The sequence below is a fragment of the Heteronotia binoei genome, chromosome 11 (assembly GCF_032191835.1).
Source record: "Heteronotia binoei isolate CCM8104 ecotype False Entrance Well chromosome 11, APGP_CSIRO_Hbin_v1, whole genome shotgun sequence".
NCBI classification, from domain to species: domain Eukaryota; kingdom Metazoa; phylum Chordata; class Lepidosauria; order Squamata; family Gekkonidae; genus Heteronotia; species Heteronotia binoei.
The window spans coordinates 36,376,444-36,391,370 of NC_083233.1; the positions used below are offsets into that span (position 1 = coordinate 36,376,444).

The 14,927-nt window shown below is 44.1% G+C and overlaps 1 protein-coding gene across 1 annotated transcript in view; it reads left to right on the forward strand.

The window, feature by feature from the left end:
• Nucleotides 1-14,927, forward strand: part of NRK (Nik related kinase) — a 121,811-nt gene that overhangs the window by 24,677 nt on the left and 82,207 nt on the right. Inside the window, exon 3 of the mRNA XM_060249208.1 lies at nucleotides 9,958-10,014. Coding sequence (XP_060105191.1) covers nucleotides 9,958-10,014 — 57 coding nt within the window. The remainder of the gene's footprint in view (nucleotides 1-9,957; nucleotides 10,015-14,927) is intronic.

Below are 14,927 nucleotides of genomic sequence, written 5' to 3' on the forward strand. Positions count from 1 at the left end.
TGACTGTGTGAAGCCTTTCAAGGCACAAGAATTTGCTGTGGCGTGCCTTCTGTTTTTATATACACTGACAGGTAAAGTGTTTTGTGCCTCAAAAGTAGCTTCTCTAAGCCTTGCAGCTGTTGGCTGCCTTTTCCTGCCTTTCTTTCACCCTGAAGTCTCCTCATCCAGAAGGAGGTGGAGAATGAGAATGTAGCATCACTATAAAAAGCACCCCATCCCCCGCCCCTTTGCATTATCTAGCAGGTAAGAAGGAGATTTTTTAAAAACTGCCATCAGATTTGCTGTTTGGAAGCTTTTCCAAACCAGATGGCCAGGGAGCTTCAATGATGTGCTATCCACAAAGGAAGTCCAACTAATTTTAATGTGGCCTTCCATCCTTCTGAGGTCAGTAAAATGAGTACCCAGCTTGCTGGGGGGAAAAGTGTAGATGACTGGGGAAGGCAATGGCAAACCACCCCGTAAAGTCTGCCGTGAAAACGTTGTGAAAGCAACGTCACCCCAGAGTCGGAAATGACTGGTGCTTGCACAGGGGACTACCTTTACCTTTTACTGTCATATAACTTTGTTGATAGAACTGCAGCATAGGAAGGTGTACTGAATCAAGCCACTGTCTATGCTATGACCGGAAGTGGATTTCAGGGTGTTAACTATAGATCAGCCCCATGGAGCAGAGTGGTAAGCTGCAGTACTGTAGTGCAAGCTCTGCTCATGACTTGAGTTTGATTCTGTCAGAAGCTGGGTTCAGGTAGCTGGCTTGAGGTTGACTCAGCCTTCTGTCCTTCCAAGGTCAGTAAAATGATTACCCAGGTTGTTGGGGGTAACATGTAGATGACTGGGGAAGGCAAACCACCCCATAACAAAAAGTCTGCCAAGAAAACATTGTCATGTGACATCACCCCCTGGGTCAGTAATGCTCGGTGCTTGTACAGGGGACTACTTTTTCCCAGTCCTACTACCAGAGATCCATTTACTTAGAGATTCCAGTGCCTGAACTTGGAGGCCTTCTGCATGCAAAGTGTGTATTTACCCCCAACTTAATCTGGAAAACTGACATCTGAAAAAGGAGATTCTATTAACTCTTCAAGGTGCCTTAGGAGTCCTGGTTTATGGAAAACTAGTCAGGTCTTTTTGTTAGTCTAATAGATTCTTTTGGGAAAGGATTTGAAGCAAGTTTAGGGGATATAATTCAAACAAGTGGTCACCCTGTAGTTTACACATACAGCATATTATTATTCAATATTTAACATTTTGGAAAACAATTCAAATATATTATTTGGTGGGATGGAATCAGTGTACACCTTAGATCAGGGGTGGCCAAACTGTGGCTCTTTCATGCATATTGTATGACTCTCGAAGTCCTCACTGTCCCATTGGCTGGCTTGGGGAAGGCATTTTTCTCTTTAGATCATTTCTGCCAGCCAAGAAGCTTGGAGAATGCATTTAAAGTTGCTTTCTTTCCACCCTCCCATCTTGTGGCTCTCAAACATCTGGTGCTTTTTCTGTGTGACTCTTACATTAAGCAAGTTTGGCCACCCCTGCCATAGATAAAGCATTTTGAGTTGCTTTCCCACCTCTCTGTCCCTGGGCATATGGTCTTTACTTCATGGATGTGATCCCTTGACTTTGTGGCCCCACTCCAAGATTTGGCAGCCCCTCCTGTTTGCATGTATAAAGAGTTCCATATTTGGGAACTAAATTAAATGTTTTCACTGGGTTCTTCTAATGGCTGGCCGAGTCCAAATGGTATTCTGGAGGAAGAGTGCCTTGATGTGGTTTATCCCCATAGACCAACTTGTGTGCTATGGTTCATAAATGTCGTATTTGTGCATGCCCTATATAAGACGATAAAAACTAATTTGTAATTTCTTATTGATCACATGATGTTGGATTATTTTTATCACAGCCTAATCATTTAAAGGTACATTGTTAGAAGAATGGGCACCGGCGTTGTAAATGTTGAATTAAAATCAAAACATTGGCCCCCACACCGGTGTGTTGACAGGTCTACAGGTGAAGCTGACCTGTTCATGCGATTTATTTCAGCTGTTGAGTGAATAGTTGAGTCCACGACCTATAATAGGCACCCTGTGAGCTTAGTGTCTCTCACCTCCACCCCCCCGCCAGGCACCTCACACCTGGGTTACCTGCCTTCAACAGTGCAATCCTAAGCAGAGTTATATCCTTTTGAGTGCATTGAAGTATGTGGCTTGTACTGTAAATCTCATCCTGTGTCTTCTGAACAGCGAAATTCTGATTTTAAAAGAAGAAAATATTAAGGAACAAAGTAGATTGTTTCGTCTCAATCGAAATGCACAATTTATGATCCCCTGTGTGTAAAGATGCCTTTTCCAGGAATCCAGGGGAATATATATTTGGGTGTTGTTGGAGAAGCGTAATAACTCATTGATCATTAGGGGAGGCATGTTGCCAGACCTTGTAGTAGCAGCAGCTCATTCTGTGATTTCACTTCTTGGGTATGAACTCCTTTGCGTAATGTAAAACAAGTGTGTCCATTCCTCAGCCTGTTGCTGGAGGGGAAAGTGTCACCAAGGGGCGTATTAAGTTTTATAGTACAAGTTGTCCTTTTCTGTCTTCAGTTGTGGTCATTTGTACTGGCTCACGTGAAGTGGGGGAACCAAAATCCTAAGGGGAAAATTCCTTTCTGTGTTCTGTTACAGTGATGTGGCATTCTTAATATGTACTCAAATTTGGTGGTAAGATTCTTTTTTCTTTTGTTTGTTTCTTTGTTTGCATTAATGTTCACTTCCACACAGCATTTTCACGTCCCTTCAACTTTTTGTGTTTGAATATGTGAACATTTCATCCCATGGTGAATTATAACTCTTTACACAAAGATTTATAACTCTTGACACAAAAACAAAACCAAACAAAAATTCTGTCTTCCCCTTTCTGCAGCACGGTCCCATGAGTTGACCTGTAGGCATACCAAGTAATAAGATTTATATCCCTCCCTATACTCTGAATCTCAGAACCTCAGAGCGGTCACAATCTCCTTTATCTTCCTCCCACTCCCCTACCCTGCGAGGTGGGTGGGGCATAGAGAGCTCTTACAGCCGCTGCCCTTTCAAGGACAACTCCTGTGAAAGCTATGGCTGACCCAAGGCCATTCCAGCAGGTGCAAGTGGAGGAGTGGGGAATCAAACCTGGTTCTCCCTGATAAAAGTCTGTGCACTTAACCACTACACCAAACCGGCTCTCTAAGAATGCTTTTCTGGGAGCAAGCCTCATGGAATATCATGGAACTTACTTCTTCCTAGGATTGCACTGTAAGGGAGCATGCTTAAGTAGGTCTGCTCAGTGGTAAGTTCCATGTATTCCATGAGGCTTACTCCCAGGAAAATATGTTTAGGTTTGCAGTCTAAGGCCTGGTTCACAGGGAGAAGGGAATGAGATAGTAGATTGCTGGGAGGATAGAACGGGACTGTACTACTTCAGGATGCAAATGATGGATTCCTGCTTTGAAATAATGAAAAAGAAGCACCACTATGCAAACAAAAATGTAGGATAGCAGGAAGCAAAGATCTAGCCCATCTTTTTGGTTGGCCCAGCAAATTCTTGTGCCTTGAAAGGCTTCGCACAATCAAAAACCAGCACCTGTCCTTTTCCCCTCACTATATGAAGAAAACTTGAGACAGGGGAAAACATGTCATGCCACTGATACTGATGGAAAACCAACCAATTTTCTGTATGCAAGCAGATCATTGGGGGACATTCTGTAATAATCCGCTTGCAGTCTGAAGTGGTACAATCCAGTCAACAGTCTCATTCTCCTACTTGTGTGAACCAGGCCTAAGATTTCATCAGAAAAGACAGGAAGTGGCTTCATGCTGGCCTAGGGCCTGGACTTGACGCAGCTCCTGTCAGGAGCATAGTCAAGGACTGCAGGGCATAGGTTGAAGCAGAATCCCTGATTGCCTCCTGCAGCAACCTAGGCTGGTAAATGTATATGTGCTCGCAGTGCATAGTAAGGTTGCCAGGTCTATGTTGGAAAATGCCTGGAGACTTTGGGGGTGGAACCTGGAGAGGGCAGGGTTTGGGGAGGGGCCTTATCATGGTACAGTGCCATAGAGTCTACCATTCTCTGTCAGCTGGAGATCAGTTGCAAAAGTGGGAGATCTCAAAGCCCTACCTGGAGGCTGGAATCCTGGAAAAAACCGTGCAATAAAGATTATTTCTACTCAGATAACTGCTCAAAATACTATTATTCCATATTGCAACATACTAACATCTGTGCAATTAATTCAACAGCTTGTTAGCAATAATAACATACTTAGAGTACAATTGGTAGCATACATATACAAAGAAATAAACAAAGTCCAAGAGTCCACAAGAAATATGAAACAAATTTCTTCTGTAGGATGAGTACTCAAAACAGTGCTGGTAATTCCTTCAACAATGCAAAATTGAAGTAACTGTAAAGTGACACGATGCCTAGGAAAATCTCAGCATGTTTCAGTCACGTCCTTCGTCTGACACAATTATTCGTTCAATATCTGGAATCAATGCTCAATGAATACAAACGCAGTAGTCAGTTTCTTACAGTGGCATTGCAATTCTCATTGTTGCATTGTTGAAGGAATTACCAGCACTGTTTTGAGTAATCATATAGAAGAAATTTGTTGCATCTTTCTTGTGGACTCTTGGACTTTAACAGTTCATGTCTTTGTATATGTATGTTATCAGTTGTACTCTAAGTATGTTATTATTGCTAACAAGCTGTTGAATGAATTGCACAGATGTTAGTATGGAATATGGAATAAGAGTATTTTGAGCAGTTATCTGAGTAGAAATAATCTTTATTGCATGGTTTTCTCCAGGATATCAATCCCACCGTGTTTTCCCCTTGTTTGCCCCACCTGGAGGCTGGCAACCCTAGTGCACAGCTTTCTTCAAGAAATAGGCAAGGTCTGGGTGATTGACAGGTCTAGGATAAATATTAGGAGTCTGGCTCTTGGGCCTTTCCAGGTCAGCAGAGGTGTGCCTCCTTACCATCCATCTTGATTTGGGGCTTAGCGCACTTCAGGGTATTGTTGAGCAGACGGGTTGAAATGGAAACCAGTCTGTCTCTAGTCTTCTTCACACAGCACATGTGGATTTTTCAGCACATGTAGAAGGGGAGAGTGAGTTAGCGCATTGGGACTCCTGAGGTCATGAGCTTGGCATTTACATACATGCAAAAAGTATGCATGCAGATTCTTTCCCTGTGTTCAGAGAAGCAGCATTCCCAGTAACAGGAATAAACGCTATACTCGTTAATGCTATGCTTACAACCTCATGTGTTGGCGGGGTGCGGTGGGCCAGCTTGCTTATTTCCCTCCCCCTCGATAAGCATCGAAATCAGCACAACTGTGGTGTATTGGCTAGAATGCCAGACTAGGGACCCAGGTTTAAATCCCCACTTTGCCATGGGAGCTTGTTGGGTGACCTGGGGCCACTTGGTCTCTCAACATCACCTGCCTTGCAATGTTGTTATGAGAAGACGACAAAGATGATGATGATGATTATTGGATTTATATCCCACCCTGCACTCTGAATCTCAGAGTCTCAGAGCGGCTCACAATCTCCTTTATCTTCCTCCCCCACAACAGATACCCTGTGAGCTGGGTGGGGCTGAGAGAGCTCTCCCAGAAGCTGCTCTTTCAAGGACAACTCCTGCGATAGCTATGGCTAACCCAAGGCCATTCCAGCAGCTGCAAGTGGAGGAGTGGGGAATCAAACCCTTTTCTCCCAGATAATAGTCCACACATTTATTGGCTCTCAATACTACTTTATTGTGTATATTTTTGTTTGTTTGTTTCCCCCTTTCCTGTGCATTCCATGCATTCTATAAGCTGAACACTTTTGAACTTTGAACTCGTCGGTATGTATTCTCTATGTAGGGAGTTTATTTTGCTGCTTTTTATTTTGATCATAACGTCTTGTTGTATCTGCCTCTTGAACTTCGCCTGTCTGAATCCGATCCTAGGATAATGGTATAGATGTGTTATTATAGGTCTGGGGGGAGGGGTAATTTAAAGGCTTAAGATTTTGTGAATATTTGACTGCACTTGTATATCATTTTAAAAAGTTTAATTTAAAAAAGAGAATGCAAAAAACAAATGCTGTATAAGCCATCTTGGGACTCCATTGCAGCGGAAAGCAGGGTATAAATACCTAAATATTTTCTTGCAATTGTGGTTGCCAACCCAAACTTCAGAAATTCTTGGAGTTCTGGGGACAGTATCTGGGGAGGGAGGAGTTTGGTGAACAGAGGGAGATCAACAGGGAACTGGTGCTATAGAGTCCAGCTGCCTTTTCTTCCAAGAGGACTGATCTCTGTAGACAGGAGATCAGTTGGAATTCTGGAAGAACTACCTGGAGATTGGCCACCCAGGAGAGTCAGTTTGGTGTAGTGGTTAAGTGCGGAGACTCTTATCTGGGAGAACCAGATTTGATTCCCCACACCTCAACATACACCTGCTGCCACAATTCCAGACACAAACTATCTCAGAGCTGTTCTGCTCAAGCGCAGTTATGGGAGAGCTCTCTCAGCCCCAACTACCTCACAAGGTGTCAGTTGTGGGGAGGGGAAGGGAAAGGAGATTGTAAGCCACTCTGAGACTCCTTTGGGTAGTGAAGGGTGTGGTATAAATCCAATCTCCTCCTTCTCCTCATGCTATAAAGCCATTGCTGAAATGTAGGAGGATGGCACAGTGTGGATATATTCAGTGAGGTGAAGTAGAGATGAAAAAGCAAAGTAAGAGGCAGGTAGATCTGTAGCCATACAGCAGAAACAGAGTCCCCTTTTGCTCATACTACAAGACCAACCTAGGCTTGATGCTTATTACAGGAGTTAGACCTTACCTGGTCTGACCATCTTCCCCAGTACAAACCAATCAATGCCCTCTTTGTGTCCCTTCAGCAGGCTTGTAAAAATGATGGCTTTCCCATCTCAGCCTTTTTCTTTGGTGGCTTCCATAATGCAGAATAGCCTTCCCAGAAGTACCAGGAATGCATCTTCTTTTCTTGATTTTTAGGAAACACCCGAAGTCGGAATAATTTACTAGGGTTTTTAATGTCGGCTGTCAGAATTTGGTAAATGCTTCCTGTGGTCCTGCTTTTAACATCTGTAATGGATAGCTTTTTAAAAATATCACTGTCAGCTTGCTTCAGGTCCTTGTTCGAGAAAAGTGGGTTAAAAATGTCTTGAACAGATTAATAAATGCCTGCTTACAGCCTGCAAGGTGCAAGTTTGTTGAGAGAGTCCTTTGCTGGTCTTGCTACTCCTGCCATAATTCTGTGGTTTGGCCATAGTTTAATGGTGGTGTACAGGTCAAATCTTTCGCTTGATTCTCTGGTTCCAGATTTAGGTCCTGCTGTTGGCTCTTGAGTCCTGAAGGGGAGGAACCCAGTTTAAAGATTTTTGTCCTTAAAGAGTAGCTGGCTTTGCAAATGATGGCTTGCTGCTAGAACCAAAGAAGATGGAGAAAGGGGGAGAAATAGATTCTGCAAGGTAGTCTGGAATTGTGCTTAGATACTCCGTTGTGTCAAGGATGGTGCTCAAAATTCCCCAAAGGAAAATGTGCATCTTCTAAGTTACAGTAACCCAAATCCAGCAAACAAAACAGGGGGAACTTGCCACTGAGGGTTTACAATATCAGCTTTCTTCCACGAAGCTCCCCTACAAAGTGATTAACACAAAAGGGATGAGCCTTAATCAGAACGATATAAACCCATCAAGGACTCTTTTGGATTCTTTACGGTGAAGAAGTCCCTGCTAATTAACTGCCACAGAGTGATGGATTTTTCCGGCCCAGACGGGTGATGTAAATCATTTGCTCTGGTTTCAGATAGAGTAATCCTTGAAAAATTGGCCATTTCAAGGGTGTTTTAAAAAAAAAGTATATTAACTCTTTGAAGTTTCCTTCTGCCCCATTAAAGTTAGCCATAAACCTATATATAAATATTTTAAATAGTACATTACTCATGAGTAATTTCTCAGTATTTTTCCTGTTACTCTTGTCAACATAAAATAAAAACCATGCAATACCTTTTATCAGGAACAATCAAATTAACACAAGAGATTGGATGGTCCTAATAAAATGTCTTCTGTGGATATTGTTCTCCTTTTGGATTGTGCATGCTGTACCAACCTAGCTGTTTACAGCTTTTTTTCTCATTAACATAGCCCGGTTGGTAGCTAACAGATAACGCTCCATTCTCCATGCATTTTAACATAAATCAACGTGTGCAAATGTGTCCTCTTAAACTTGTCCAGTTGGTTTATTGACCAGAGAAAACCACCAGAGCATTTTATTCTAGGCAAAAATTGGAAGTTAAATTAGGGTGCCAGCTAGTCTGGAAGGGCTTCATGCTATAATGTAACGCTTTCAAAGCCTGGAAACATTTGCAAACAATGGCCTTGCACAAAGGAACAAGAACTGTTAAAGGAAGCAGAGTCGAGATGGGTGACGTCAGTTGGATGCAAACCAAGAACAAATGTCTGTCCAGTGTAGCAGACAGGATCTGCAGTCAGCAACACTGATGGGTGTTTGTGTATATGAAAGCGAGCATCATGTATATTTGTGGTGCTAAACTAAAATTAGAGGATTTATGTGGATAGGGAAGACTGATGTAAAAGAAGACTCCCCCCCCCCTTCAATTGGAAGAGGAGGGATGCAGACTTCCCCTCACGTTGCCTCTGACCTCCTTGGGTTCTACAAAGTGTGAATGTTGAGGCAGAGAGCACTTTGTCAGTCATGAGTCCTCAGAAGGTCTTTTACCTTGCCACCCTCTCCTACCACAAATACAACAATACAAACTATTGTGCACAAACAAACACTCTTAACTGGTGTATATAAAGTTCTATTATAATGAAATGAACAGCCTACAACAGTGGGCATACATTCATACAGTATAAATAGAAAACAACAGTCTCAAAACAATATACCAAGGAGGACCCCACACAGTCACTGAGTTTTCAAAATGAGTACACAGACTCAAAAATAATGTTCCACAGGAGTCCCTCCGTTGTTTGTTGACTTCTGAAGGACAAATTCTAGCCTTCACGCAAACCCCTCAGAAGGTCTTTTACCTTGCCACCCTCTCCTACCACAGCAGCTTGCATACAGGGAAATGGATTTAGTTTGGTCTGAAACGGAATCTTCGCCTACTGCAATGGTAAAATGGTAAATCTGCAGATGTGTCTGCTGAATCATAAATGGAGCTTGGCAGAATTTGGAGTTTATTGGCTTTTCAGACCCCTAGTTACCTGAACAAACATAGCTGTCTTATATTGAATCTGATTCTTGGTCCATCTAGCTGCTTTAAATAGTCAGAAAAGCAGGGTATCGATTATTAAATAAATTTATTAAATAAATTTAGCTCAGTATTGTTTGCTGTGACTCGCAATGGCTCTCCAAGGTTGCAGAGAGGGATCTTTCCCAGACCAGCTGTTGGAAATAATTTTTTTTAAAAAAACCCCACAGATGCCAGGAACTTCTACATATAAAACTAGTGCTTTGCCACTGAGCTATAAACTGTGCTCCAAAACCTGTGCCTGATGGAACATAATATTATTTGTCCAACCTATAAAACACTGGCTGGTTGGCAGTCCTGTTACTACTTCACTGCAAAGGGTTTGCACCATACTGAATACATTCTGGCACTGTCAAGACAGAATATAAAAGCGATTTGGGGGTGATCTACCTTCCTGCTATCCATTACTGCTATCCACTTCACTGACTATCCTCACCCTAGTGGTTTAATATTGATTTGCTGCTATCGGGTACCGTGCAAATTGTTTTCGTTCAGCTGAACAGCTTAAAAACCCAGCCTATAATGACTACACCTTTTGAAATGACTGAGTTGATTCAGTGGTTTGCACAGGTCATTACTCTGTGTAATTATGCTTGCATTATGTGCTTATTTACCTATGCCGTTTTGTCACTTTCCTAGGGTCGCCATGTGAAAACGGGGCAGCTAGCAGCAATCAAGGTTATGAATGTTACCGAGGTGAGCGAGCTGTTCTTGGGGGGGGGGGGGGATCTGTGTAAAAGCCAGTTCCCTATACTTGACCATGACCACCAGATGAAACTCATAGTGGGGCTATGCAGATGAAGGGGTGGGGCTATGCAGATAGAAACTGGCTCGATTGTCTGGTGTCCAGCTTTCACCTCTGCCTTCACAGCCATCCCTTTATAAATCTAAATAGCATTAATTCTTACAATAAAAAATGTTCTGCAACTGAGAGCAGCATGACAAGTCAAGGCAGAGCAGCCCATCACCCCTGGTGGTGTACAGCTCTGCCTTCTCTGGGAATGGGGCTGGGTGTATTGCTCTTCCCATGTAGGGGTCCCTGCTGTCGACAAGTAATGACAGACTCTGCCTGTCATAACAACTGGCAGCTTGCTAGTTAATAATAAAAGTCAGAATGGGGACGTATAAAGCAACATGTCAGATTGTTTGAAATTATGGTTGATTTGGGGGGGAGAAAATGATCTGCTTGTATAAATATAGTCCTTCAGAGTGGTGCTTTTCTTTTCATAAGGATGGTTGTGTAGCCACCTGGTCTTGTTTTCAGTCATGCTTGTACAATTGGGGCATGGCAAATCGAGGATGCTGGTTGCGTATATATTTTTTTTGCTGGTCTATAATAATGAAGCCACGATGACTCTTCCTGCTTATTTCTGGGTGATTATCTGTTTCCAGAGATAGCAAATAGAAGATTTCCTGTCGGTTTGCTGTGACTCCTGCTGTTTTTCATAACATCTTTGTCCCTTTCACACCAGCTATTTGCTCTCTAAAATCTAGGCCACTGGAGACCCAGAATGGAGGAGAGGATGAGATGCGACGTGTTGTTTTTTGTCTCCCCACTTTAAAAGGGCAGGGAAGCTATTAGTTGCTGCCCCCAAGTGAGAATCTCAAAGAGCGTTTCAGAGGGTAGCCATGTTGATCTGCAGTAGAGCAGTTAGATTTGAATCCAGCAGTGCCTTAGAGACCAACAAGAGTTTCAGGGTGGCCCTGACCTGGATAGCCCATACAAGACTGATCTTGTCAGATCCCGGAAGCTAAGTAGGGCCAACCGTGGCAAGTACTTGGATGGGAGAGCTCCTTGGAATACCAGGACTGGGAGGCAGAGGCAGGCTGTATCAAACAGCTTTGAATGTCCTCCATGCCCTAGTAGGGGTCACCAGAAGTTGCCATGACGTCCAGGCATGCACATGCGTACACACGCACGCACACTCACACTACAAAAAAAAAAAGAGTTTCAGGGTGTGAGCTTCTGAGAGTCAAAGCTCTCTTAATCAGGTAGAAATCTGAGATCTTTTAGCCTAGTCAGAAGGTGGGACAGTGTTGTAAAAATACTTGTAAAGGATGCAGAGGTGTCATGCGTATTATAATCAGCTTGTGTAGAGCAGAGGGGAAATGTTTGGGGGCATTTCTGGGGGCAACTTTTGCTGAGTGTTTTGCAGACTGGTTACATGAAAAGGCTGAAGAAGCCTTCTACCGTGTGGTCAGGTCTGTACCTGATCTTGATAATTCCCCAACATGTGACCAACCTGCCATGTATTTGTTAAAACTGGAGGCCTTTATGGTCATTCTTGTTGTTCTTACAAGTTTGCTTTTATTATGTGTTCAAGTAAGAGCAGGCTACCTGTTGTATTTCTTCATGAGTCCCTTTTCTGAAATGACTTCCTGACTGGAATGAAGCCAGCTCAGAACACAGACTGGTGCCTAAATGCTACAGGCAGTTTCATCCAGAGGCCAATTACTCTGTTCCTTCTCTATATTGGAAGTGGTTGACTGCTCTAATCACATAAACCAACATTTTTTTTAAAAAAAAATTAATGTATTATTTACTTTATTTATATCTGTCTTTCCCCCCAATGGGAACCCAAAGCAGCTTACAGTGTTCCTCTCTTCTCCATTTTTATCATCATGACAACTGTGGGAAGTAGCAATAGAAAAGAGCAAGAGTTCAGTCGCACCTTAAAGACTAACAAAATTTGTGGCAGAAAAAGTCAGCAGTGACTCACAAAAGCTCATACCCTGCCACATGTTTTGTTAAAGGTGTCTCTGGACTTTTGCTCTTTTCTGTTGCTACAGAAAGACTAACATGGCATGCACGTGTGCTCAAACACACACATGCCCTACAAAAAAATGCCAAAAAAAGAGTTTCAGGGTATAAGCTTCCAAAAGTCAAAGCTCTCTTCATCAGACACAAGTAGAAATCTGAGATCTTTTATCCTAGTCAGAAGAGGGGAGGGGTGCTGTGACCTATGAGGTAGGTTAGGCTGAGCCAGGGCCGGCCCTAGACTGTCTGGCACCCTAGGCAATGCTAACTTCTGGACTGCCCCCCCTTGCACTGATAATATAATCAACTTACATGAGGGCACCCAGTTTGGTGCCTCTAGAAGGCCAGTGCCCTAGGCAGTTGCCTAGTTTGCCTAGTGGCAGGGCCGGCCCTGGGCTGAGCAAGTGTTGATGGTTTGAGGTCACCCAGAAAGCTTCCATGGCAGCATAGGGATTCAAACCTGGGTGTCCTGCAACCTAGTTCAGCCCTTTCACCACTACGCCATGCTGGCTGTCAGTTGAAAGAATGCTAGGAACAACCAGCCTCCCCCAGTTAACCTAATGAAAAGAAGATAGGATATTAGAAGAAAGCCATGCCAGAACAGTCAGTCATGCAGATGTGCTGCAGGAAGCCTCCTTCTACAATTATGTACTTTGGGTAAGTTTTCAATTATTTAATTAGCTTTATGTCTCGTATTGTGTAGGGTAGGGATTCCCAATTTACACAGAGGGTTTTAGTCAAGTAAGTTGTATTAATAGTAATATCGTTTTCCACCATTTTATAGGTGGAAGAATGGGGTTTGCAACCTGATTCCTTGGGATCATATTATGTCTTCTGAGGCCTAAGGATTTCAATGCCAAGTGCTGGTAATGTAAGCCAGATAGGATGCCCAATTATCTGCAATCATCTCTGCATATTTATTTCATCACACAACACCAAGGGTTCATCATTATGACTTTCATGGGGATGATGGAGTGATGGACTTGATTTACTTGATTTTTTTAAAAGGAGTAAACAGATTCTGAGCAGCCTATCATGTGCAGTTAGCTCAGCCCTGTTAATAAGTTTGAGAAACTACCAGCCAATAAACGGTTCTGCTAGCCCACTTGTCTAAATATATCAGCCTTGCTCTTTTGTGAATAATCAGTGGCCAGGAAGGAGGGCAGGTGTAAAGCCCCAACTCTTTTCCAGTTCTTACTTGCTCCAGGTTTCCAGGCAAATTGCTCTTTACAAGTTTCTATTAGCCAGGTTTTCCAAATGGAGCTTGCATGTTCAGGAGCAGTATGTCTGTGAATGCTAACCACTGGCGACAAACAGCAGGGGACTGTCCCTACCTGTTGCTTCTCATGTCCTGATTGTGAGCTTCCCAGAGGCATTTTGCTGGCTCAGGAGTGTACCTTAAGAACATAAGAGAAGCCATGTTGGATCAGGGCAATGGCCCATCCAGTCCAACACTCTGTGTCATGCAGTGGCCAAAAAAATTATATACACACACACACACACACACAGAGAGAGAGAGAGATATATATATATATACACACACACTGTGGCTAATAGCCACTGATGGACCTCTGCTCCATATTTTTATCTAACCCCCTCTTGAAGCTGGCTATGCTTGTAGCCGCCACCACCTCCTGTGGCAGTGAATTCCACACGTTAATTACCTTATGGGTGAAGAAGTACTTCCTTTTATCTGTTTTAACCTGACTGCTCAGCAATTTCATCAAATGCCCACAAGTTCTTCTATTGTGAGAAAGGGAGAAAAGTACTTCTTTCTCTACTTTCTCCATCCCATGCATTATCTTGTAACCTCTATCTTGTCACCCCGCAGTCGACGTTTCTCCAAGCTAAAGGGCCCCAAGCGTTTTAACCTTTCTTCATAGGGAAAGTGTTCCAACCCTTTAATCATTCTAGTTCCCTTTTCTGGACTTTTCCCAATGCTATAATATCCTTTTTGAGGTGCGGTGACCAGAATTGTACACAGTATTCCAAATGCGACTGCACCATCAATTTATACAGGGGCATTATGATACTGGCTGATTTGTTTTCAGTTCCCTTCCTAATAATTCCCAGCATGGTGTTGGCCTTTTTTATTGCAATCGCACACAGTCTTGACATTTTCAGTGAGTTATCTACCATGACCCCAAGATCTCTCTCTTGGTCAGTCTCTGCCAGTTCACACCCCATCACAGTGGTGTAGGGAGGGGGGGCGGATCGCCCCAGGTCTGGGGGGTCTGGGGGGCCCCCGCATTGCCAAGGGGGGTCCCTCCCCTCCCCGGCAGGGCTCCGGAGCGTCACGCAGACCTTCCGGCCACAGTCCCAGCTCGGGGCGGGGGAAGCGGCATCCAGCGGGCAGCAGGAGGAGGAGGAGGCGGCGGCGTTGCACGCCCAGTGGCCGCATCCCCGCGCTCGGCAGCAGCGCCCCGGAGCTCTCCGGCCCCCTCAACTCCCAGGCACCAAGGACTCAGCTGCTCCTGGCCCCGGCCGCGGCAGCGCGCCAGAAAGAGGAACTTCGGGAGGAAAGTTTGCAAAGTGTGCATGAGGCAGGCTGCGGGGGCGGAGGGATGTGGGGAGGGCCACGCGCCGCTCGGCGTCTTAAGGCAGGGAAGCCCCTCCCCTCCCCCTCCCCTCCGCCACACACATAGGGGGGCCCACATAAATCTTGGGCCCCAGGCCCCCGAAGCCCTAGCTACGCCCCTGCCCCATCAACTTGTATTTGTAGCTGGGATTCTTGGCCCCAATGTGCATTACTTTGCTTGGCATGACAACATTCTTTGAACTAGAGTTGCCAGGTCTTGCTGCCACACCATTGGGGGGTGGGAGGAAGCCTTCCAGGAGTAGGGTGGAGCTC